This window comes from Lepidochelys kempii, chromosome 2 (genome assembly GCF_965140265.1).
Source record: "Lepidochelys kempii isolate rLepKem1 chromosome 2, rLepKem1.hap2, whole genome shotgun sequence".
Lineage (NCBI taxonomy): Eukaryota > Metazoa > Chordata > Testudines > Cheloniidae > Lepidochelys > Lepidochelys kempii.
The window spans coordinates 53,175,133-53,202,114 of record NC_133257.1 but is presented as its reverse complement, the minus strand read 5'-3'; the positions used below and the strand labels follow the sequence as shown (position 1 = coordinate 53,202,114).

General features: G+C 41.0%; 1 protein-coding gene across 1 annotated transcript in view; it reads right to left on the bottom strand.

The window, feature by feature from the left end:
• Positions 1-8,009: 8,009 nt before the first annotated feature.
• The window catches only part of LOC140906580 (tumor protein D52-like), a 191,626-nt gene continuing 172,653 nt past the window's right edge, over positions 8,010-26,982 (bottom strand). Inside the window, exon 7 of the mRNA XM_073330753.1 lies at positions 8,010-8,211. Coding sequence (XP_073186854.1) covers positions 8,058-8,211 — 154 coding nt within the window. The 3' untranslated portion in view covers positions 8,010-8,057. The remainder of the gene's footprint in view (positions 8,212-26,982) is intronic.

Below are 26,982 nucleotides of genomic sequence, written 5' to 3'. Positions count from 1 at the left end.
CATCTTTCCCCTACTTTCATCTCCCTGCCTTCTTCTATACTGATTTATGTTAGTCTCTCAATTCTCACGCTCCAAATTTCCCCCCATTTTCCTTCAGACTCCTCCTCTCAAAACACACTACCTCTGTAAAGGTTTCAGAGCGGTAGCCGTGTTAGTCTGTATGTGCAAAACCAACAAGGCATCCTTGTGGCACCACATCCACCCTGATTGAATTGGCCTGGTAGCACGACAAAAAGTAATTTTCCCTCTGTTAATATTCACCCCTTCTTGTCAACTGTTGAGAATGGGCCACATCCACCCTGACTGAATTGGCCTCGTTAGTACTGACCCCCCCCCCACTTGGTAAGGCAACTCCCATATTTTCATGTGCTGTATATTTATACCTGCCTACTGTATTTTCCACTGCATGCATCTGATGAAGTGGGCTTTAGCCCACAAAAGCTTATGCCCAAATAAATTTGTTAGTCTTTAAGATGCCACAAGGACTCCTGATTGTTTTTACTTCTGTAAAGCCTTTCAACACACAGCTCCACTAGATTCCCACACCACTGCCCATTCATAATAGCATCTATGATCTTATGTGTGTCTGAAATGTTATCTTGCCTGTCCTAGATTGCAAGCCCAACTGGAAACATGTATCCAGATATGTTTGTATTCTGCTGGTGCTCATTTAATAAATACTGCATTTAAATGAAGTTCATGTACTCCATACATAAAGAATATTCATGTGTTGCAATCATAAAACACACACACAATACCAATGAACAGAACATTGAGACATTTCATAATTTACTATTCAATAAGAGGAGGTTACTCACCCTGTGCATCTTCTCGAGATGGGTCCCCCTATGGCAGGGGTGGGCAAACTATCTGTCCCTTCAGATGTTTCAATATGGTCCTCGAGCTCCCACCAGGGAGCAAGGTCTGGGGCTTGCCGCGCTCCGGTGCTCCAGCTGGGGAGTGGGGTCGGGGGCTTGCCTAATTCCAGGCAACTCCCAGAAGCAGTGGCATGTACCCCCTCTGGCTCCTACATGTAGGGGTAGCCAGGGGGCTCTGCATGCTGCCCCCACTCCAAGTGCCACCCCCGCAGCTCCCATTGGCTGCGGTTCCCAGCCAATGGGAGCTGCGGGGGCAGCGCCTGCGGACAGGGCAGCATGCAGAGCCACCTGTCCACATCTCTGCCTAGGAGCTGGAGAGGGAACATGCTGCTGTTTCTGGGAGCTGCTTGAGGTAAGCACCGCCTAGAGCCTGCCCCCTAACTCCTTCCAGTGCCCCAACCCCCTGCCCCAGCCCTGATCTCCCTCCCACCCTCTGAACGCCTTGATCCCAACCCCTCATCCCCAGCCCCACCCCATAGCCCACACACCCAGCCGGAGCCCTCCTGCACCCCAACCCCAATTTCGTGAGCATTCATGGCCCGCCAAACAATTTCTATACCCAGATGTGGCCTTCAGGCCAAAAAGTTTGCCTACCCTGCTCTAGCCCCACAAACTATTTAGGAACCACGCCTTGAGGCGAAGAATGCCCAAGTTGGGATGCATCAGGCATCCTGAGAGAGGAGATGACGGACAGCCAGGAGATCTAGCAGAGGATAGAGAGTGAAGTGAAACAGGTAAGGGAACCATGCTTGCCTTGAACATGTTGGGGCTATCAGAATGACTCTGGCCTTGTCCTGCTTGATCTGATTTATCACCTTGAGGATGAGAGGTGTCAGAGGGAAGGCATAAAACAGTCTGTCTGTCCAGGGCAGGAGGAAGACACCCTACAGTGAATTGGGGCCCAAACCTCTCCTTGAGCATTTTTTGTTTGTGGTTGTGGTAAAAAGGTCTACTTCTGGAAACCCGCAAATCTGAAAGTTTCCAAGAAGAACCTGGGAATCCAACTCCACGAGTACTGTTGGGAGAAGCACCGGCTGAGCATGTTGGCTGTGACATTCTGCATGCTGGGCAAATCCTTATATGATGCTTTATTCACCAGTTACACAACTTGACTGCTTTGGTGCTTAGGGAAGGGGATCTCACCTCTCCTTGCTGATTGATATAAAACATACAAGCAACGTTGTCTGTCATGACTTTGATGGATCTGTGTCTGATGGATAATGTCCAGAGCATGTCTATGGGAAGAGATTCCCTGGATATGAGGGAATCCAGCCATGCCCCTATGAATTGTATATTCTAAATGGGCGTCAGTGTGGATTTTTCTACATTCAGCAAAACAAAGAAAGCACAGTCCTTGTGGTGGACAACACCTCTTGGTAGGATCAACCTATGAAAGTATGCGTCCTGAATCCAGAAAACGAATTATAGCAACCACATTCACCACCCTGAACTTCCGAGGTCTCATGAATCTGTTTAGACGTCTTTCATCTAGAATTGGTCTCCACCCTCATTCTTCTTTGGTACGAGGCAATAGTTTGAATAGAAACCCTTTCTCCTATACTGAGCAGGTACCAGTTCTACTGCTGCAAAGGAAAGAAGAGTGTTTATTTCCTGCCTTAGCAGGAGCTCAGAAGAGGGGTTCCTGAAGAGAGACGGAGAAGGTGAATGAGAAAGTGGGGAGGTAAAGTAGATCGTGTAGATTGATATTACTTCCGGCACCCACTTGTCTGAGACGATATGTTCCCATGCATGCTGGAAATAGGATAGTTGGCTTCCAAATGGGGGAATGTAGGTAAAATGATGAAGCTGGCAGGCTAATGAGGGGGGGAATTCTAACCCTTGACTGTCCCATCAAAACTGGTGCTTGATGATTATGCTTTTTGCGGGACCACATCAGATGGGCTAGAGGGTCTCTTTCTCTGGAACAAGTGCCTCTTCCTGGGGTGTTTTGAAGGCCTGTGGAATACAGAGAATTGTATAGGGCAGGATCTCTGAGCCATGTGTGATCTGCTGAACTTAATGTTTTTTGTGAAAGTGTAGATGCCTAACGAGCGTAATGGGCCCTCAAATCTTTAAGGGTATGTAATGACTTGCCAGTGTTCTCTGCAAACATCTTCCATATGTCAAATGAGAGATCCCCAGGGAAGTTCAAAATACGGTTGAGGACGCCAGACAACTGCAGCCAGAAAGCCCTATGCATCACCACTGCCTTAGAAATAAAATGGACTGTGGTGTCTGTGGCATCGAGTGCTGCCTGCAAATATGCTCTTGCCAGAAACTGCTCCTCAGCAACTGTTCCTCTAGTGGCCTGGAATTGTTCTATTTATGCTGGAGGAAAGTGCTCAATAAATGACCCAAATTTTGGGTAGTTGGTAAAGCTGTACTTGGCCACCAACGCTTGATAAATTGCAATATGGAATTGCGGCATAGCTCATGAGTAGGCCTTCCTTCCCAGGAGGTCCAGGAGCTTTTGGTCTCTGTCATATAGTTCAGATTTACAGCAGTCTTGTTTGCCTCACTCATTCACTGGATTGACAACCAAAGAATTGGGAGGTGGGTGGAAGAAAAGGAATTCAGAGTCTTTGGAAAGAAAATAAATTTGTCATCCCTCTTACAAGTAGTTGTCACTGTAGGTAGGGTTTGCCAGATGGTTCTAGCGAGTTCCAGTGGAGCCTCATTAATTGGGAGGGCAACTAAAGATGGTGCTGCGGAGCATGGAATGTCCAACAGCTTGCGTTGGCGTTCTCTGTCCTCCTCAAGGGGTATCTGCAGAGTCTGCCACCTGCTTAACAAGGTTCTGGACTTGGCAAAAATCATCAGCTATAGATGGATGGGGAAGCATCAGGGCCCCATCTGGTGAAGATGATGAGATGGTGGTTTGAGGTGTCTGCACTGGACTCCTGCTCATCAAATGTTTCCTCATGCTGCTGGAGAGGAGAAGCTTGGGTCTCCCTATCGTCCTGATAGGACAGGGTCAGGGACTTAGATAAGTGCTGACGGTAGGCTGTCCAGAGACCCCAATATGGCTGTTGAGGCCAACACAGGGGAGGAGACGGCATGCAGAGTTGCTCCTACCAGGAATGATGAGGTCCTGAAGCATCTTCCCTGCCCTTTTGGGAGAGGAGGTTAGTGTAAGGATGTATTGAAGAATACTGGCAATGAAATGGAAGAAGCCGAGGGAAGGTCATCCTCCTCGTCATCCTCTTCTTCTTCTAAAGGAGGAGCTCCCAGAGAATAGGGGGTCAATAGCACCAGGGATGTAAAGGGATCCAAAGACCAAGAGATTCTTGCTACCTGTTAACAACAGAGACTCTGGTTTGGCAATGACTGCCAAGTCTCTCTGGTATCTGAAGTCTTGTGGTACCGATAACTGTTGCGGTACCGATAACTGTTGCGGTATCAAGTGGGGTTGTGATAACAAGTGTTTGTCCTTATCTGATGGAACCTAAGCCTTAAGGTGCTTCAAGGGTGGTGCCAATGAGGTTGAAGGCTTATACTGTACTGCGACTCTTGGGAAGGGCACTGAGAGGGGAGTTCAAGTCAATGGTACTTATCCTCTACGTTTGGTACCATCCCCAGCCAATGGTACAAGAGTCTTTCTGCAGTCCTGTTTAGTCTTAGAGCCAATACATTTTCCCACATCTCCCGTACAAAGGAGCCTTTCCCTCCTACAGTAATAAGCCTCAAGGAAGACATCAGAGGCCGTAGATCTGGCTGGAGACGGAGGTCTTTTAAGGGGGAATCCATGGGAGGGGAACTATATCTCTTCTTCTTAGCGGCTTCTAAGAGGGCTCTGACAGTTTCTCTTTCCTAGGAGAATACTGAACTGAGAGGAAAGGGGGTGCTAGAAATTTCCAGAGACTGACATCTGGGAGGTCCTGACCGGGTTCTGAAGTGGGGCAGAGGGGATGCTCCATCATAAGGAATCAAAGTTTGACTTCTTGGTTTCTCTGAGCCCTAGATTTTAGGATTAGACAGAAGTTGCACTTCTAAGGCACATGCGATTTGCCCAGGCAGCGAACACACTTGGTTGTCCGTCACTGACTGGGATGGCCTCTTTACACAAAAGGCAATGTTTGTACCCCGGTGAACCAGGCATGCCCCTCACAGGGAGAACTAACTACAACTAAATGGCTAACGAACTAACTAATGAGAAGCTCCAAAACTACTGAGATAGGCAAGAAGCAGACACACTGTAGAAGCAGTATACTGAATACTAGCTCTGTCTCAGGCCAAGGCCATTGAAAAGGAACTGAGGGTGGGGGGAGAATGGGAAGATAATTCACCTGCGCAGCCTGATACAGCCTTGGTGCGGGGCACGAAGATACCAACGCTACATGTGCTGGTCAAATGGAGGCTGCTAATGAAAATCTCTGATTGAGGGTGCCCAGGGCACACACGTACCAAGAGTGAAACACCTATAGGGACACTATTCAAAGAACTCTTGACTTATCACAAGATTCTGCTCTGTCCTGTCAGGACTGCAACCTTTCCTGCGCTTTGCATCTGCAGGGATTGGGTGTCACCTGCCCGGCAGTAGTACAGGGAGCCCTCTGTAGATTGCTGTCATGGGAATGAATAAGTGGGGCTGTGACAGTGGAGCTGCAGAGGGCTCCCTGTGCTGCTGTTGGAGCCAATCAGCAGCCATGTGGCCTCCCCCATTGCTGGGGCTTGTCCTCCTCTTCGGGGAGTGGTACAGGAGTGTGTGTCTCTGCTTTATTATCCAAACCTCCACCTTATCCGAATCCCTTCCTTGTCTCCAAGCATGAGATACAGAGAGCATGCAAGGAAGAGATTCAGATACTGTGGAGGTTCAGATAATAGAATTTTGGATAAACAGGAGTATACCGTACACATGCAAAAGTGGCAAGTACAGTAGAATAGGCCCACAATCAAGTTATTCACAATACAGGTCCAGAATCTTTGCCCAGACTAGTTTGCAACAATCCATTTCGTTCTGGTAAAAGGGAGCTGTCTCACATTTTGCAACGTCTCAGATTCCACAGATGAGAACAAATTGGTTTTCCATTTTATCAGAACCTTGTTTAGTAGCCAGTGCAGCTTTTAAACAGCCATTTCTTTTCTACTCCGAGAACATAATGTTCCCCCAAAGAAGTCTTGATAAAATCAGTGTCTGTAGTGAGTCTCAATATCACAGCAATTCATCTCACAACTGCATGCCCTGGAATAGTTAATATCATGCATTTTGCCCCCAAATTGTATTTCTTTAAGAATGATATAACACTGTAAAATAGACTGATTACTTTGATCAGTCAATTTTTGGGGGAGTATCCAAGATGCCTTCTGGTTACTAAAAACATTCTTTTTCCTGTCTCGGTGGCAGTATAATTGTTTTCCTGGAGGCTAATCTCCCATGTTCAAATTTATGTTCAAATTCCCATAATTATGATCACTGAGATGAAAGAGCAAACGAAGGCAACAAGCAAGCTCACATGGCCTGCCCTCCTTCATTGACTTGGATCATTTCTCATTTGAGAAACAACGTCCCTTTACAGTTTGCACACAGATCTGCTAAAACATGCTCCATTCCCCTCACAAAGCTTGAACATTTTCCATAAGATTCCTACTCGTATCCTGTGGCAGAGAAGTACATGATTTTTAAAGCATTGTTCTTGACAGATCCTTCACTGAGATGAATTTTGGACAACGGCACTAGTGGCTATGTGATCCCCAAGACACTGGTTTTGCTAAGGGGGGGAAGGGAGGAAGTGAAAGGAATATAATCTTTTCTTCAGGAGGGAAAAGAATTAGGAACCATTGTGTAACAAGGTTCTGGGGAGCTATTACCCTGTCCCAGGTGAACTGGAGCTTAACTTCATCTCTGCTTCTCCCTTTCCTTGCACATACTTTCAGAGAAAAGATTACAAGGAGTGGCTGCTTGAGGAGAGAAGTGGGAAACTGCCTTTCATACGGAGTTAACACTTGCACACCCTGTTCTACACCACAGTGGAATTGCTGGACCAAGTGCTGATGTCTAGAACAATATACACTTGGGCCAATGTGTAGTGTGCTAGATTCCTACATGCAGCTCTTGATTCCTTGGGTTATCCTTGCAGCCTGGCAAGTCCTATCCACCTTAATAATTTTCCTCACTTCCTACATTTTAAAGATGCTCTCCGATGAAGTGAGCTGTAGCTCATGAAAGCTTATGCTCAAATAAGTTTGTCAGTCTCTAGGGTGCCACAAGTACTCCTTTTCTTTCTATGAACAATCCCGCAGATTTGGTGGCCTTTCTTCTGGGCTCCATTGCTATAAAATGGCACATTTAAGCTCCACTGAGTACATACAATTCAAACCTGGAGGCACCAGAGCTCAGGAGAAAGGTGTTCCAATTTCAAATATGCCAAAGAGACTTGGGACACTGCAGTGCAGAGTCTCAAAATGTGTACAGTGTGTGAAATCTCTAGACTATCCATTAAAACACACACTGTCATGCCCTTTCTAAGTTTGTTTATAAAGTCACAGACATAATGCTACATTAAAATAGGTTTTTGCGTTTAGACTAGTCACCATTAAAAAAAATCAGTGATTATCAACATGTATTTGAGATGAGAGCTCAAATCAAAGCAACAAATAAGTTCAAGTCGCTCAATGGTACACTCATGACATGGGCAACAGCAAGGGCCATATCATCATACAAATGAGAACCCCACAATGACAGAGATTAAGACCATCATTTGTAGTATGAACTCTGCTTTCTGACCTTTGATCCAGGAACCATACGTCTATTTCTAAATTATGCACCTTTACTGAAAGGAACAATGCACTTCTGCCACGGAATTCTGCTGGCAAAGTATGCACTTTAGATCATTTTTCCCTGGGATTGGAATACAGACTCTGGAATGTCTGTTCTGCTCCAGGCAAGAATACACAAAGGTCAGACATGGTATGGTTACCAAATTATTCAGAGAAGCTCAGTTAACTTCTTACCACTGAATTTAGTATGATGTGAAAATGTTCAATTTTAAGCAGGGAGATGAGAAGGTAAAAGATAACTAAGGACTAGACATACTGTGATTGGTGCCTTTTATTTAATTTACCTTACCATTTACACAACCATGGGGGAAGAATCCTAACATTTTCTTTCTGAGAACAAACAAGTTGCACAAATTAAATGTTAAACATCTACAGTTTATTGATTGATTTATTTACATAACTTTACTCTTTTTGCCTTATTTCTCTGCTTTCCAGGAGCCCTAGCAGCACTGCGTCAGCCTCCAGTAAAGTTGTATCTGTTTTTGCTCCCAGGAATCTAGATGTGAGTTCAAGGTCCACCAGTCTCAGACGCACTCTGGATCCTTTTTGATATTTTCTGGGGGAAAAACAAAACAAACAATATAAGTTCCGTTAAGCACTAGACATGCTTACATCTTCTAGGATGGAACATATTCTAGAATCTCTGGCAGTAACACAGCCCAGCCTCCATTCCCATCTCTCTCTCTCTCTCTCTCTCTCACAAATCACTCAGACCTTCCATGTTTCACTCTATTGTCTGTCAAATGACACTGATAATATTTACCTACATATTTGCAAGAGCACTTGGAGATCCTTAAATGGAAGACAGAAGTGCAAAGTAGTATATTACTAGCTTAAATTCCAAACACATACTATTTTCTTTGGCAAAAGATAAGGGAGTTGATCGTGGCTTTTTCAAGGTAATGATTCACTTCACTCTTTATGAAGTTAGCAGCATTACAGCGCTGCACTCACCAATATTAGTTTACAGTTTATTTTATAAATTGCAAGAAAAAACAGTTTGCTTGTTTTATTTTTTAAAAACCTTTCCAACAAACTACTCAAACAAATTCATTTTTAAAATTAAAATTTTGCAAGGCACTTGAAAGCCTAATGCAAAACCCAGTGAAGTCAAGGGAAAGTCTTTCAATTATTTCAGTGGGTTTTGGATTAGGACCTTGGTCCCTAATTTCAAAAAATGATTAAAGGGAATTTGTATGGAAACTAGTACACCTACATTTGTGGTAACTTTCCTATTACACTGTAATTACATGCAACACATGCTATTTAAAGTACATTGATACAGATAAGGAATGAACATGGGTGATTTTGCTAAAGAACAATAGGCATCTTTTAAATAAATATGTTTTACTTTTATTGAACTACATGTTTAAAACAACAGATGTGAATTAGAGGCAGTGTGATTTGGGAGAAAGACGGGAAAGCTAGTAAATTCTTTCTCCTTGTTTTAGGGCCCAATCCTGCTAAATACTTATGCACATGAGCTTAATCATATGTGACGGTTGTTCTGATAACTGGGCCTACAAATTTACCATAATTGTGAGTTAATAAAATGTGGTCCAATAAAAGATATTACCTCAGCCACCTTGTCTTTGTAAAAAATGAGTAAGTTCATAAGATGTCACAACTTAGAACAACAAATATTAATGGGACCAGATATCAAAGGAAAACAAACTAAATTAGTCAAAACAAAAAATGCCTACCGATATAATTTAAGGACTGTGTTAAGATTATTTTTGGTAAACAAGGAAAGTGTGGAAATTAGAAAACCAAAATTGGTATGTCAGAAAGTAGGCCTAACTGGTGGACAAAATAAAGACACAATGGGCTATTCTGTCCATCATTTCCTTTGTGGGTCAAGTACAGTGAATGATAAGCAATAATAAGGGCCTGATCTGCACCTATGCAGATTATCTTCAATGAACTCTGCCCAGGTGCAGCAATCCATGCTAGACCCCACTGAGAGACTGGGGCTTATGCGAGAATGGAGTTACTACAGAGAACTATTTTGTTCTTCTACCAAAAGGTTTTACTGTATCTGCTGGTATCATGTACACCATTATGTGCAAGACTTATACACCATTAAAGGGGAAGACAACACACCACTAGGTTATTCGTGACATTGCTACTCTCTGTTAAAAAAATATAGGACACTGGCTACTCAAGCTACTTAGCATTTATTTAACTATGGCTAAGGCTATGTTTATGTCACGGAGGTCATGAAAGTCAGGGAATCAGTGACTTCCAGAGATCTTGGTGACATTCTCTGCTTTAGCCCCAGGGGCTGCAGGACTCTGAAGCTGACAGTCAATGGGGCCCTGGCAGGGTTGCAGTGACAGGCGACAGCAGCAACAGGGGGCCCCCTGCAAAGTTCTAGCCACACATGACAGATTCCTGAGGGGCCCCTCCTCAGGGTTCCTACGACAGGCGACAGCCTCTCAATGCCTCAGGCAAGTGGCTGGGGTGTCCCATTTTCTCTTTGGGAAATATAGTTACCCTGCAGCTCCCGTCGCTGTAGACAGAGGGGGAACCCCACAGCTCCCAGCCACCACGGTGGTGGGGAAAACATGGAGCTGCAGCAGCAAAAGTCACAGACAGGTCATGGCTTCTTGAATTTTTGTTTATTGCCCATGACCTGTCCGTGACTTTTACTAAAAATAACCATGACAAAATCTTTGCATTAACTATGGCTTATATCTTCACTTCTAAGCCTCAGGCAAGGAAGGAAGCTTTTTGTTTGATTCTATCCTCCATAGAGTTAGTATCATTTGCCATTTTTTGTTAAATTATTTTAAAAAAAAATTGCCACACCTATTATAATGGAACATTCTGCCTAGAGGAAGAGACACACTTGTGTTTTATTGTTTTACTTTTTTAAAAAGTAAATGGGAGTCGCGCAACACTTGCTAAAAGCAGGCCCTAGGTGACTCAAGTTGGGTCCCCAAAATTAGTGAACACTTTGAGAATGATACTGACCTCCTTTGTAAAGTGCTCTGAGAACTACCGATGAAAAGCACTATGTAAGAGCACTACGTATTTTTGAACATTTCAGCCATAAGCAATTCTTACTTTTAATGCATGAAAAACTAAACACTTATCAAATGAGATCAACTTTAGCAACAGTGGCCAACTGGAGAAGGTGTAATGGGCAAGTCAGACTGTCTAATGTATACGCTCTCGACAAGCTCATTGTTTTTGCCTTTCAACCCAGGACATCAGTAGTTACTATCTGACAGCTAACTACTAGCACTGTGCAAAACAGTGGGAATCTCTTAGCAAAATTGTAATGGAATTGATCTCTCTTTAATGAGTCATCCAAGACAACAGAAAGACTGCGCTGGAAAACAAATGTGATCTTAAAACAAAGTGTTCTGGGCTCATACGTATTTATTTTGACATGTGAAGATCCTAGTTTACAGTTTACTCCTGGGCCTCTTGGTAAATCCTTTGCGGCTCAGGTGGTTGGGTTATGATTTTTTTCCCCAGAGTAGTAAAGGAAAATAATTGATAGCATGATTCTAAAGAGGTAACTGCAGTAAGCAGCTTGAGTGATTTTGCGAGACCTTGCCCTGATCACATTTGTCAGTAACAGTAGCAATCAATGAAATCAGTCTGGATTTTTATACACTCATTTTTAAAAAGAGAAAATTCAGGTATTTTGACTGTCCCAAAACATGAGTAAAATAATACATTTCTTACAGAGTAAAGTGCAGATCTTGAAACCTCTCAAGGACTTAAGGCGAAGTAAAATTTATTTAACAGTCGTAATGGTGTGTGAAATAGTCACTGTGAAATTCAAAATGCTGGGGAACAGGGAATGTTTGCATTTGGTTGTAAATTTGAAACTGATTTCCACAAAATGGATTTTTAACTCTTAAACAGGACTGTTTTGAAGCCCAATTGGTTTCATTGTGAAAACAGGCAAAATCTTGCAGTTTCACAGTAGAATTGCTGTTTTCATGAAATTTGGCTAACGCACAAAATTTCAAGGGTATAAAAATGGGCAAAACAAAGTTACAGAAAATGTACCAAAACCTGAACCTATTTACTGGTGATGAGGACACATACAAAAAAGAAGCTGGTTTAGGCTTAGGACAACAAAAGATGCCTTTCACAGAAGCCAGGAGGTTCTGGGGTGAGAAAGATAATATAGAGAGACTGCTCCCAGTGCCTTCCAGCAGCCAGAGACTACAAAAGATGGAGCCTTTTAGAAGTATCCAGGGCCAATTCTCCAATATGAACTCAAGCACTGCCCTCTTTAGCAGCAGCACAGAAGAAGGGAGGGTCTTGGTATCTCACCAGGGTGTTGCTCTTGGACAGTTGGACTTCTCATCTTACTTTAGCCCTTACTTTGGCTGACAAAATTTTCATTCCTTATGAATAAGGGGCTTCAGTGGATGAGCAGATGAGGTATATGAAAGAGGACATATGAATGGAATAAGTTGAAAAATAAGTTAGTTGTTGAGAGGGAGAGAGATTTTGGGAGAAGATGTGGGTCAGAAAACAGACAAGAGGAGAAGGTGGAGAACACAATGTATGAAAAGGAAAGGGATAAATAGGGATGGAGAGGAAGAGAAAGACAGACTGACAGCAGGTAACTCACTCAAAATAGTGTAAGAAAACATGATATCATAATTTACAATAGGATAGAAATAAAAGAAAATATAGAGTGAAGCCAGGAAGGAAGAGTAGGTATAGAGAGATACCTAAGCAAGAGAAACATAAGAAGTTAGAATTTTTAAAATTTTTTAAATAGAAATGTTGAGTGATATGTTAAGTAAGTACAAAGCAAACAGTACACAACTCTTCCAGTCTTCTAAAAAAGGAGGAGGGACACATTTTTGTCCTGGATAATAAAATGTAGTCCTTGGGTTAGGAGGTGTCAGGTAAATTGTGAAGCCCCACCAATACCTACATACATATAAACACACCAGTAAATTAACCTGCCCAGCACTGACCTAATTAGAGCTCTACTCTGCAAACTCTGTACTCACATGTATAGATCTTCAATAGGACTATTAAACTGAGGAAGGTTTTGCAGGATCAAGCCACTAGTTCTCCAGAATGGAGAGAATCTTAAAAGTTACATATTAGTCTCCAGGTACAAAGGTATTACTTTTATACTGAAAAAACTTCTTTTTGTTTGATTACCACCATAATCCTCTGGCACCCAGATACTATAGTGATGGGTGTTTTACAAATGCACAGATTAGACAAATAGTCTGACCAAAATTTCTATATTACTATAAAAAAGTGTGTCTTACAAATGCAGGCTTTTCCTGTGCTATGAATTTCACAACTGTGAAGTAAATTCAATTTATCATAATGTTCCACAAGAATGCTTTAATCTCCCATTGTAGAATTATAAACAAGCCTATTTGCTCATGGTACAGTTTGTAATAAACATTGCCCAAGTTCCCGGACATGCCTTTAACACATATTTGTAATGAAAAAGCCAAGTAATTATATCATGGTGAAAGCATCACAAACCTTAACTGCTACTTCAATAATCTGAACATAAATTCCAGATACTTTAATCACACATAATCCAATTATTAAAGAAAGTTTTCTGTAGTCACAGCACACCTGCTTACAAAGGTATCCTGAAGAATACCACCTGGAAGCAGCTGACACAACTGTCAATTTGTGTGGGTATAAACATTTGCCTTTGTGACAGATTTTCCCTACAGCTAGAAAACTTTAGGATAAAAGATCAATGGAGGGTGTAGAGAAAGCGGAAACATGAATACTACTTGCAGTGGTTTCCCATCAGAGAAGTTTAGAAGCATGGGCAAATGATAGGTTGCTGCAGGCATGGTAATAATACATAAAACCCATCATTCTATCCAAGGCACCAAAGTATTAATCCTTAAAACAACCGAGGTTATACTGTGTTTAAGGTAGAAGCTTTAAGTAGAATCCAGAGACAAAGCAGGCATTTTGTGATGTTCAAAACTGGAGAACTGTCCAAGAAAGCATAAAATACCAATGGAAAAGGAAAGGAATTGTCCAGCTTTCTCTCTCTTTTTTTAAAGGGTGTGCTTTCTTTTAAAATGATGTCAACAGCTGTATTCAAGAGCATTCCATATCAGGACAATTTGTGGGTAGGAGAGACAGGAACAACCGAGCCTCTCTCTTAACCCCCGCAAGTGCTATGTGTGTTTGTAAAGGATTCCAATGTTTGTCAACTTTCCATTGTCAAGTGAGAATACTGAACCCACTTTGAAGTAAACAATCTGAAGGAAAGTCTTGTCTGGAGTGGAAGCAGTGGTATAGAATTCCTCTGCAAAACTTTTAGAAAACTCAAAAATGGAAAAACAAAGTAATTTGGAAGTAAATTCTAAGGAAAAGGATTAGCTCAACTTCTTTATAATTTACTTCCAAAACAGTAATCAGAAGGGCAATATCAGGTAGATGAAAATTAGTTTGTGAGTTAAGGCAGCATCTGGAATAATTAATTTAGATCCCTTTGATGCTTCAGTCCTATTTCTTGCACAGTGTAACCCTTGCTCTTCTACCCAGAAAAAGTTCCCCTTCCCTCCGTCCTAATAGCATAGCTTTCAAACCAGAGCTGGCCTTTGGGGTTCCTGGCTACAGCATACCCTTTATCCACCTTCTAAGGACCTAGACATGCTGAGACTAAGCACTGATTTCTTTTGAAAAAGTTTCCAGACATTTTTCATGTAAAGACATCTTTGAAAACATAAACTGACAGCTGAAACTCAAAGCTTGTCCATGATTTTTTTTACTAATGGTCATGTTCCCCTCCACAGCCACCAACATTTGTCCTTTAGGACCCATGAACAGACCAATTCCAAAACTGAGGTTGAGTCCTCAGTTTTGGATGGAGGACTCCAGACCAATTCCCAGTTTTGGAGGCAGGACTCTGTGGGCTGCCAGTGCAGGTGCTGGTGAACCAGCTGTTGAACTGGATCCCTGTTCCTTGACAAACTACTTTGGCGACTATTCATAGGTTTCTATGTGTCTTGTAGCGGGAAGCTGGCAATGGCACAAAGGTGCCTCGTCCCTCAAACATCTTTCTATAGAAAATGACTCAGGCTGGAGGTGCCACAAAGAATCATATCAATACCCTTCCTCAAAACCTGTAGATAGTAATTGTCCACAATGGTGTGATCATAATAGACACAAGTTGCTTATGGTAGTGGTAACAGGGGTGGTGGATTTTATTTCTTTTGGAAGGGTGGAGAAGGTGGCAGGGGAAACAGGATAAGGAGTCTGAAGGGGCGAGCAAAAAGAAAAGCATTTTTCATATTCAAACCTCAAGTTTCTACAACAAATGTTGATTCACCCACACTGTATATCTTCAATATTTTGTAGTATAAATTTAATAACAAAAATATAGTAAGTTTTCAAAAACAATACCCTCCCAAATTGATGCAATCCAGAAGGGAAAGTACTATCTATGTGCAATATAACTTACTTTCCAAATGATCATACCCTTCTATTTTATTCTGATTCTCAGACCACGCCTTTCACTTTTGTTCCAGAGCTTTAAGTCTGTTAAAACCAAAATTTTTCTTTCAAACCAAGCAAAAACACAACCTCTCACTGAAAACTCTTCTGGATACCAAATTTCAACACTTAAATTTTAGCCATTTTCAATGCTGTCCTATTAAAAAACAAAAGCAAACAAACCTAAGAATATTTTACTTAAGAAAGACGGCAGGGGTGTGTGTACGTGCGCACTTGTAGTGATGGTTTACAACCCATGACAATACAGCTGGGAAAAAAGTTCAAATATTGGTTTGTTTAAGACGTTACCTTTGGATAGAGTGTAAGATCTGCATAGTGAGTAATTCAGAAAACAACGCGCATGTAAAAACCAAGGGGTTCCACTGAAACTGTTCTGTGACTCTAACTACAGTGTTTGCTACCAAGTGAATAGTGTTGCAGGTGTGCAATTTCATGTCTATTCATGGGTAGTAGAAGTATCCTTATTTTGAGAATGACAACAGACATTTTCTCCAGACTCTAAACTATGGTATAATAACGGAGGTATTTTTCTTCTTCCAATCATTCAATGTATAAGAATTTTACATGGCCACTTTCCCAGCATCGTTGCAATCATGAACTGCCTTTGCCATTAAAGTCATATAACAATTATTATTTTAAGTTAAAGTGAAAGGGCTTTTATTCCTAGAGAGGTTATAAAATCAATGACAACTGCAGAAGAGGGGGCACTTTACATGCTGTCTTAATTTTCTCCATCCTTTTATAAACTGATTTTTAAAATGCATGCATACACAAATCCTCCTCAGAAATCCTCTGTTCCACTTCATAAACATGTAAATCGCTACCCTGAAAGGCAACTAGGACATTTCAAATAAGCATATTCGAAATGAAAATACTCTGTTCTGTCTGGGGTTTTCTTTGTTTTTTGTTGTTGTTTTTTTAATTTCAAGTGCTTTCTTTGGAGTGATCTTTATGATGTCTAAAGCTAAACAGATTCAATCCCAGCTATGCCTGTTCTCTTCCACTATGCACTCTTTCATACCATATGCTGAACCAAAAGAGCCTGCCTGTCTGATCTGGATAGGAAAAGGGCAATTAAATCTGGTTTTGTGTTTCTGTATTAAGGGCATGATTTAAAGACTTTCCTTTGGAGAGGTTTTTGACATTCTTTCCACAGACATTTTTTAAGATCTGCCAATGCATTCTAGTGATGGTTCTCATAGATTTAAATAGTAGGGAATCTCTCTGGCTAGTTCTTTGATATAAATATATTAAATAATGCAAAGCACACTGAAGTCAAGGCTAGGACTGAACCGCAGTATCCAGTATCTATACAGAATGCTGTAAGAAATTCCGATTTTGCTAGGCAAATTAGCTGGATTACTGCAACAATGCATCTTGAGACTTTCAAAATGTATCTTTTGAAACTAATAACAAATAGTGTGTTTATTCCAATGCCTTAATACAGTGTAGTTTAAGATTTTCTATGGTTTCTCACCATTTCCAACTTTAAAATGGAAGACTTCATATTTGTCAACCTAAAAAAATACAAGAACAAAAATGAATGGTCTTTTATGAGGTTTTACAGTCAATTTGGCTCCACATTTTTTCTTTGATATTATCACCACTGTTCAAGTACACCAACAGCAATCTGAACTCCCCCTGTGTTATGCTCAGAGCTCCTTACTAAAATACAGTTATTCGTAACAGAACTTCTGATTTAGTAAAGTAAGGAATAAAAAATATTTGTATTTCATTGTCAAGAGATTGTTCTGGAATTATAAAATGTTCAGAGCTATGTCCTGAGCCCTGCGACTGCCCATTTGCTCTAGCAAAGGGGTGGGGTGGGGGAGGGGTGGTCATATGTCACAGTTCAGGGCAACCACATCTGTATTCCCCATTCTGGTACCACAAGGGCATTGACTCTCAGGCTTCTGGCTCCCGTCACCTCTTGAGTGTAGATGTGCCTCGCTCCCTTCTGACCAGGATATATCCAGGTTGTACAGTTCCCTGCCTTCCATATGTTGCTCCCACCAAAAGACAGTCTGCCTAAAAAGGCCTGCTTGCTTTCTCTTCAGAGACTTATAACAGAGTATTTGTCAACAGTTATAAGTTACCACATGGCACTTCCTATGCAAGCTTATTTTATTTTTAAGATAAAAGCACTACAGAGAAAATATTAAAACAATAAAAAAACCTACACGCATGCTAATCAGCCCACCAATTGTCTCCAACATGGATTCTGGCAGGTGAGTCCTTCATATCCTTCAAAGGGGTCATTTTGTGGTCACAAGTTCATAACGGCATCAGTGCATAACTAACACAGTCTTATAGGACCTCATTAGGCCAAGTCCTTTCAACGCTTCCCTAACGATTGGAACCCTCTGTAGACCAAGGGTCCTGTTCGTTTGTTAGATCAGGAAGAAGCCCCTGAGCCTGTTTAAAACCAGGCTATTTATCCAAAATCCTTTCTTTGTCTGTTAGCCCCTGGAGAATCCCATTTGAACTAGTGTATGCAAACCTCTCTGGGGGTGGCTTCAAAAGGCTGATAACCAGAGGAATTACATTAGCACACTGACTCCTCCTAGAGAAGTTACATAAAATTTCACAAGACCACAAACAATTGCATTTTTAATACAATGGACCCCAAAGGTATTAAACTCAGTTCCATAAGGTTTAACTCAATTCAGTGTGGGGTTTGTCCAGGATACTGTTATATATGCCACAGTAGAGCTGGCTTAAAAAAAACCAAACAGGTAGGGATATTCCTCTGGTGTCTAAGGCTTATAAAGGCTGGTGTAGGTGACTGGTTGTGGATGGGTCCAGGGGAATGGAGCCTGGTCAGAGCACACTGCTCTTCATCAATCCCTGACTATCAAGCAACAGCCTCAAGAGTCACTGCAGCCAGAGCACAACTCCTCTAAACTACACTCATAGTTGAGCAGGCCTCCAGGGTTTGCAGCAATCTACTCCTTTGCAGCTCCCCCACCTCTGCTGCACCCAGCAGAAGACTGGATCCAGGATCATAATGTACTTGCATCACATGAGGATGTCGAAGGACTTTCCAGGCCATTATTAACCAAAGAGACGTTAGACAAAATCCACTAGGGATAAACATTTTTAATCAGCAGGCCTGGATAATTTGCACCGAATGGTCCTAAAAGAGCTGGCTGAAAAGTCCTGGGCCTACTAATGTTAATTTTTAATAAATCTTGTTCTATTGGGGAAATTCCAGAAGACTGAGAGAGGACTAATATTGTGCTGATATTCAAAAACGGCAAGCACGATGACCAAGGATAACTATAGGCTGCTTAGCTTGACATCAATCACAGGCAAAATAATGGAAAAAACTGATATGGGATTCAATTAATAAAAAATTAAAAGACAGGACTATAATTAATGCCACAAAACATGGTTTTATGGAAAACAGGTCTTGTCAAACAAACCTCATTTTATTCTTTGATGAGATTACAAGTTTGGATCATAGATGTAACCTCCTAGATGTAATGTACTTAGACTTTTGTAAGGCATTTGATTTAGTACCACACACCATTCAGATAAAAAAATTTGCGCTATACAAAATCAATAAAGCATATGTTAAATGGACTAAGAACTGGCTCACTGACAGATCTCAAAAAGTAGTCATTGATGGGGAATCATCGACAAATGGGAGTGTTTCTAGTGGGGTTCCACAGTGTGTGGTACTAAGTCTGACGCTGTCCAACATTTTCACCAATGATCTGGAAATAAATATAAAATCACTGCTGATATAATTTGTAGAGGACACAAAGATCGGCAAAGTTGGTAAATAAATTATAGTGAGACCACTGGAGCAAACTACAGAAGGGAAGTGGTGGATTTTCCATCTCTTGATGTCTTTCTCAAAAAGATGCTTTAGTCAAGTGCAGTTATTGGGCTCAACACAGGGGTAACTGTGAAATTTAATGGCTTCTGATATACTAGAGGTCAATCTAGATAATCTATTAGGTCCCTTCTTGCCTGAAACTCTAAGAATCATTATTGCAGAGGTCAGTCAATCAGAAGAATGTATACTCAAAATGGGATTTACAAGGCACCCCTGTTCTCTGCAATCATTAAGTACGGCACAAAAATGCTCCAAGGTTGCTGGTGGCGAAAGTTAGATTTACTCCATTCTGTAAGAAATTGTATTTTTTTTTTCCCTTGTGACTTGTCCGCCCATGGCCACTTTATCTAGACTTGCTTTCCTCTCCATTTCTTTGTTCTCATCTTTCCATGCGCTAAAAAGCCAACATCTTTCTATATTTTGTTGCTGAGTGTTTAGTTTCATGCTATTTGTTTAATAAGTGTCCAGGATATTTTTTGCTCCATATGTCACCATACAGGTATAAAAAACTCTCCTTTCAGAAGTGGAAAGGGACACGCTTTTCAGGATAATGTTAAGAATCTCAAAAACTACTCGCCTTTCTTACATTCTTTGAAATACTTAGCAGAATGCATCAAACCTTATGTAACCTTTAGCCTACTGCCCATATTCATTACACTATGTGCTGTATTTTCTAACTACAATATATGCAGAAAGTATACAAACAATCACCATTGAAATCAACAGGAGTTTTATGTACCTGAGGTAGGATTTGGTCCCAAGAACTATTTTATCTAACAACTTCTAAAAGACAAATTTGTCTTGAAATTCTCAGATAAAGATTTGGGGGTGTAATTAGATCCTGAAGCTTAAAAGGACATTTGGGACATGTGAAAATCCACGTATCCTATGGATCTTATAGAAACACATTATACAGTAAAATTGTCACTACATGGTCTAAACAGGTGTGAATTTTAATAATGTCTACTGACATTACTTTTAATAATGTCTACTCTGATAAGTACTTCAACGTTTGGGGGTTAAAGGGTTACCTTCTTTATACTTATGGAGCTGCCCAAAACTTAAATATACTGATCAAGTGATGTCTTCATTCCAGATGACTCAGATTTCTGTATCCTTGTCACTCTTAGGTGTGCTTATGTTCCTGGCTGTTAGACCATTAACAACTGAGGTGTTTGGGTTTTTTTTTTTTTTTTTTTTAAAAGAAGTGACAGTGTAGATTCCCTTCTCATAGAATAGGTGGGTCAGCTTTGGTGGACAGCTGAAATGTGTCTGTTTTCAGTGTCTGCTGATAAAACCAAAGAATACAATGCCTCATTATAGCCCTTTTATGGTAGAAGTCAACAAATCGATGAAATAACAAATTGATGAAATAACTGTCCATCATGTTGTACAATTATGGTAATATCACTAATTAAATGGATATATTTTTCTGCTAAAGTAAAAATAAAATACTCAAAGTTTGAAATCATTGACAAGTAAAACCTAATTCTACATGTGGCTCTTAAAGCAGAGATTTTGCTCTTTAAAAACTATTCTAGACAGAAATTCATATTTTTACTAACTTCTTATAGGTACTACTAGCTTTGACCGTAGAGTAAACCCTTCTTCCAAAGTGTCCCACACTATGACAGTGACATTTGCCAGAAAAGAAAAATAATTTTTGTTGACTGTATGAAAGAATCAGTTTGTGTTGTAAAAAGCTCTTATTGAAACTTTTTGAAAGAGCCCCTCTTCTTTCACACTAAAGGAAATTATATAAATTTATATAAATCAATGACATTTTTCATATCATATCAAAGATGAATGCTATAACCTTTTCTCCATGGCACAATCTGATAAGATTTGACAAATGAAACCTGCAAAAGGTAACTGCTATCATCAAAGAACTTGTATCAGGTACAGTTATGCCATAATACAACAATTTATGCCAGTCACCTTCCCAGGCCGGAATGTAGAATTTGTCACCTAACTTGAGAGGAAACATCATTTCAAAAGGACTGTGGTAAAGGAAATCGACATCTTCAGTTGAGATTCAACTACTTTATTCTTAAGGAACGTAATCAGCAGAAAAACTCTTTTGGAAGACAAAAATATTGTGAGTTAATTTAGAAATAATATTTTAAAAATGAAGATTATATATATGGGATTTAGCTACTACTTAGGCAGTAATGTCAGCATATTTATCATTTCTAAATGCTTAGCAGAATTGCAAAAGGATTATACACTTGTGTACAGAATGTGAATATTCAGTTATGCTAGATTGGATTTTTAAAAAGTTATAAAATAACCTTTAATTTGAAAAAAATTTCCCCTATCAGCAAGTTATTGTTCACTGAAGAGTGTTTTCCACCCTTTTTTTTTTTTTTTTTTGGAAGCATCTGGTTTTGGTAATTCTCAGAGACTGACCACTCTATTAGAGAGACCACTTGTCCCATCATATATTGCAATTCCCAAGTTACTATGTTATATTGGCTAACAATCAGACTTAAATTAAGGCTCATATCTTAGACTCAGAAAATGTATTTGTGCTTACCTGACAATTTCCTCTCTTTTAGTATTAATGTCCACAGATCCATTATAATGGGTACTTCAGCCTTCTTGTGGCTTGGAGGGCAGAACCAGACCAGTCAGTCAGTAGCCACATGGGAGTACCACACCCCCTAAAGATCCCACCAGATGCGGCAATTTCCACAGCCATAATTCCACTTCTACTTTACTAAATTAGACAGTGTTAAATTTACTTTGAGGAAGAAGCACTACAATTCCTCCTACTGCAGAGTATAGGAAATTCTCTTTCATGAACAAAACCCAAATCTTTGGATGTTCAGTTCCAACTCTATTCGAGATGATCCATTTACCTCTGGATGAGTTGGATCTGTGGACAGTATTACTTGAAGAAAGAAAATTTTCAAATAAACACACAGATACATCTTCCTATTCATCACGCTTAGATCCACAGATCCATTACATTGGAGTTTTCACAGCAGTCTGCCTCCAGGGTAGGAACCAGGGTCATCTTTTAAACATGGATCTCCAAAACGAGGTATAGTACATATCCCTTCACATCTCCTTGTGAAGATGTCTGCCAAAAATTAGTATGGCTAAAGAATGGATGATCAGTATGTAACATTTTGGTGAATCTGTTTACTGATGGTTATGTGGCTGTCTGTCAATACAGGAAACATGACTATTCTGCCGGAGGTAGTCAGTGCTCCCAAGGACTAGACTTTGATGCTTGACAGAAGGAAGAATATTTCTTGAGTTTACCTTGAGAATGAATGACATGACATAACAGTTGTAAGGACTACTTGTTTGAATTCAAAGAACAATAGTGGGTCTCATCGGAGAAAGATCTCAACTTCAAAACTTGTCTGATTGGCGAGAACAGCTATTGGGAAGTCTATTTTAATGGACTGGAAGAACAATGATTTCTCATGCACAGGTTCATTCTGGATAGTGCAATGAGCAGCAGAAAGAGGTTTCAAGGTTGTGCTCTATTACCTTCTGGGACTAGAATGAAGGTTTTTGCCCTAAGTATTTAATGTACACATTTTCCTTTTTTAAAACGTATTGATAGCAATATACTACACAGATTTGAACTTTTTGCTTAGACACTCTCATATACCCACATTAAGGTCCTCCTGGAGGAACTCTAGGTTATGTTACACTTGTTTAACATCGTTGTTAAACATGGGCTTTGTACTAGTCAGTAGAATAAGTTTTATTGGTTGACTTCTTGTTAGGGTCCATGAGAGTGGTAATTACTTCATCCAAGTATCTATTTTGAACCTGTCTGGTCATGGATGAAGGATTTTTTTTTTTTTGCAATAACAGACCTCTTCTGTGAAGTAGAGACTTTTGAACATCCAGTGCTGGATTAATCAGGTTGAGGCTGAGAGGCATAATCTCTTCAACCAGAAAGGGATAAAGTATCATTGCTGCTCTCTCCTTCCTATCTTTTGCATGGCCCTGAGGAGTAGTGGAAAGGCATATAGCGAAGACATTGCACAGCTTTGCAAGAGGTCATTCACCACCTAACCTCTTGGGTTTAGACACAGTCAGAAGCCACCGGGCACTTTTTTTGCTGTTTCTGGATGCAAAGAGATCAAACACCAGCCCACCAAATTGATTTGCAATAAGAGAATACTTCTGGAGGCAGGTTCCATTCTGCTTAATCTAAGCCCTGGTATGCATCTTCCCCTTGATGGGCAGTGCACAGAGATAAACTTTGCTTTAACCAGGACAAGAGTTGTTTTTGTCTATGGGGGTTAGGTTAGGCTGATAATGTTCTTCCTTTTATTTATGAAACCCCACCAGACACATTGACTGTCACAATCAGAACAAATCCGTTATCCATGAAAGAAACAGTGCTCCAAGACCTTAAATGAATCATTATGTTTCAGTTGGTGGATGCTGTGCTGTCCCCCTTTCTGGTACCTACTCTCTGGATTGAAGTGGGACCTGAAAGAGCACCCTCCCAAGCTGGCATTTGACATAAGAATCATCAGGTCTGGTTCACTAGTGGATGGATCCCTTTAAAAAAATTGATTCTTTGCCCTTAGTTAAAGGAGCAGAGAACATACAATGGGACTTTGACCACTACCAATGGATATGTATGATATGCAGAAGGGACAGTAAGAATTACTGGACAGGTCTCATATGAACTCTGCTTCATTGAAGCATTTCTGTATATGAGATCAGCATTCCCAACAGACTCCAGTAAGAATAGGCTTTTGTTTTTGTACCACCACTTATTTTCTTGATGCCCATCTTCACCTTCTGTTAACATTCTTCTGAGATGAAACCTTGTACTTGATAGCATTTCTCCTTGGCTCAGCCTATGATTGAGTTCCCTGGCACCAAATTACATTTGTTTATCATGAATCCAAGATACTCCAGAAACAGTATCCTCTGTGTACTTGTTTCTGCTTTCTTACTGTGCAGAGCTGTGATCAGAAAAATTGTCTAGGAAGAGATAAAATTGAATTTCCTTCTTCCTTACAGCCAATATTAATAATACCATGACCCTGCAAGAGACGCTGGGAGCACTTGTCAGATCAAATGACAATGATTGAAGTTGAAGGGGAACATCTGCTATCCATATGCAAAATGGAATGGTCAGTGAGATGATAACATGGGAATGTGAAGATAAGCCTTGTTTTGGAATTCGTTCAGATGTTTCAGATTGAACCCTTCTCTATTTGTTCCTAATTGTCAATTACTAGAAATAGGATAGGGAATGAACTGTATTACTCTGATTTGAAATAGACGATGGATGTCCTGGCATTCCCACAGGTTGCTTGAGATTGGGAATGAGACAAACTGTTCCTGTGATTCTTGCACAGCTCCACAGATTATCCCCTCTAGACAAAGTCCAAAAACCTCATTTTGACCAAAGCTTCAGGTAGTCTGTTTGTTCCCAAACTGAAAGAGGCTGGTACCAATCAGGGGTCTAAATCTAAAGAAGTCTAGGTGGAAGTCATGGAGATAGCTTTAGGGCAAATGAGGGCAGCTACTAAACTTGCCTCAGTACCCCAACTGGGCTGGGCTGAGGCAGGGAACTGCACCCTGCATGAACAGAGCTGGCTACAATCCCCAACAAGACACTCAATAAGGGGGGGATCACATGACACAGACCTTTGCTTTAGCATCTGGCTTTCTTGGTCTAGCTTGGTCCCTGGAGCCTGCAGAGGCATAAGCTGCTGCAAATGCCTCAGAAGAGGCAGCAGAGCTCAGGGGACTCCCCAAATCTCCCCAAAAGCAAATGCAGTGCTGGGGTATGGCTGGGAATTAGGCTAATGGGGGCTGCGAGAAGCAGCGTGGGCCGAGGGACGTGCTGGCTGCCCTGCCCGCAGCCCCCATTGGCCTGGAGCAGCAAACTGCGGCCACTGGGAGCCGAGATTGGCTGAACCTGCGGACGCGGCAGGTAAACAAACCGGCCCAGGCCGCCAGGGACTTTCCCTGCACAAGCGGTGGAACGAGTTTGGGAACCGCTGGTCTAAATATTTGAAATGAAGTTTTGGAATTTTCCTTAGAAAAGCACTGTTGAAGGGAGGACTGGTTGAGCCAATGGCCACTGTGGAGGGAACTTCAGCATTCCCTTGCTGTGACTGACTGACAGGTCTTTTTGACACTCACGTGGCTCATCACCTTTAGAATCACGACACAGACCTCTGTCACTTGAGCTAACAGAGTAACTCATAGCAGTAGTAGGCTGATGTGGACCAACACTAGACGGGGATAGGACACACTCTGCCAGTGGGTTTCAGTTTTATTTTTGCTGACAACTCAGGATTGGTGAGACTCAAGAATCTTGGTCTCCATTCCAGGATCTGCAGAGGAGTGTGCTCTATAGAGCACAGACTATTCGGCCTATTTCCCCAAAGCCTGATTCTTTCTGCCCCATTCTGGTTCTCTCTCTTCTCCACTCCTAGCTCCTTGTCTTGTCTGGAGCAGGTGGGAATGGTCGTTACTGGAGAAGTCTTTCTGAGCCCCTACAGCCACGGGCTACAGGATGCATGTGCAGTCACTCTGTGTGAATGGTGCATGCGCAGTCCAATCAGCACATGGAGCTGGGAGAGGCTTGAGGATGTTCAGTGAAGATGGAATCTTTAAAGATTTTAGTTGTTGCACTGCGATTTTTCGGAGGTTTATAACTTGGTCAAATTTGAGCAGATTCCCCTTGGGATGGCAAAAACCCTGACCACAAAAGCCAATCCCTGCAAAATTTCAAGTCTTCACTCCAGACCATGTAGGCGCTAGAGCTGTTTAAAGAGAAGGTTGTCAGAATTCTTTTAATATAGACAAAACAATGCATTTTTCTCTAGCCTCGTTGTTGGAAATGGCTCACCAGCCATTGGTTGAAATTTCCCCCCCAAAAAATTCAGTTTGAGACCCCCATCCGTAATGGAAAATCTCAGTTCACACAGTTAACATTTGGCAGGATCTTATCATGGGACAGATCAGGCAACCTTAATGAGAGAGACAAGGTGGGTGACGTAATATCTTTTATTGGACCAACTGGTGAGGGAAGACAAGCTTTCGAGCTTACGCAGAGCCCTTCTTCAGGTCTCAACAACATTGCATACAATGTTAATACAATCTTAATAATAGACAGTACTACCAGCCCTGCCTATAATATTTTTAGGGGTGGTTATTTGCTTGGGTAAGTTTCTAAAATAAAAAATATTTAGAAACCAGAGGGTATTTCCCAGTATTTAAAAACATGGTAGGTTTCATTTTAACTCAAAATTAATCAAAATATCCTAAGAACAATCTTAGCTACCCACGTTATGAATGCTCAATAAAATATTAGTACTAAATAGACTTTTTGGTGAAAAAAGGTCATGGTTTCCTTGTTAAAAGGACATTTTCAGATTTTGTCAGGAACATTTTTTTGCACTTCCTTAGGTCTCAGATAGCCCATTCAAATGACTTTGCTGGTTAATAAATGTACTTTCTAGAGGGAACAGAAAATTCTTACAAAGGGTCGGCACCCTGAAAAGAAAATGAAAATGGTCTGGCAGTGTCACACCATCAGAGTTCAAGACCACTGCAGCAATGAGTCTAAAGTGTGCTGCAAGGCCACCAGCAAGTCTGATTTCTATCAGAAATGACAAATATCATCAGTCCCTGAGCAAACCTAACACTTGAAGAAGACATGATGTTTTTACTTTCTGCTAAATATAGTCCATTAAAAACATTTTGGATTTCAAAAAAATTGTTTACCCAAACACGTGAAATGAGACAAAACAAGCAAATGTAGGAAGAGCTAAATGCTTTGTACATTATGGCTTGAAAGCAGTAATTCTAGGCAGCTAAAAATGTGTTATCCTGCACAACAGGCGAATTACTTGTATGCAGACAAAAGATTTAAATGTGAAGACAGAGGAAAGGGCAGCTTTTGGAAACATTATAAAGAAAGACTCGAGCCTGTGATAGCTTGTATATAGGAAGAAGCATCAAAGATTCCCCTGATGCTACAGG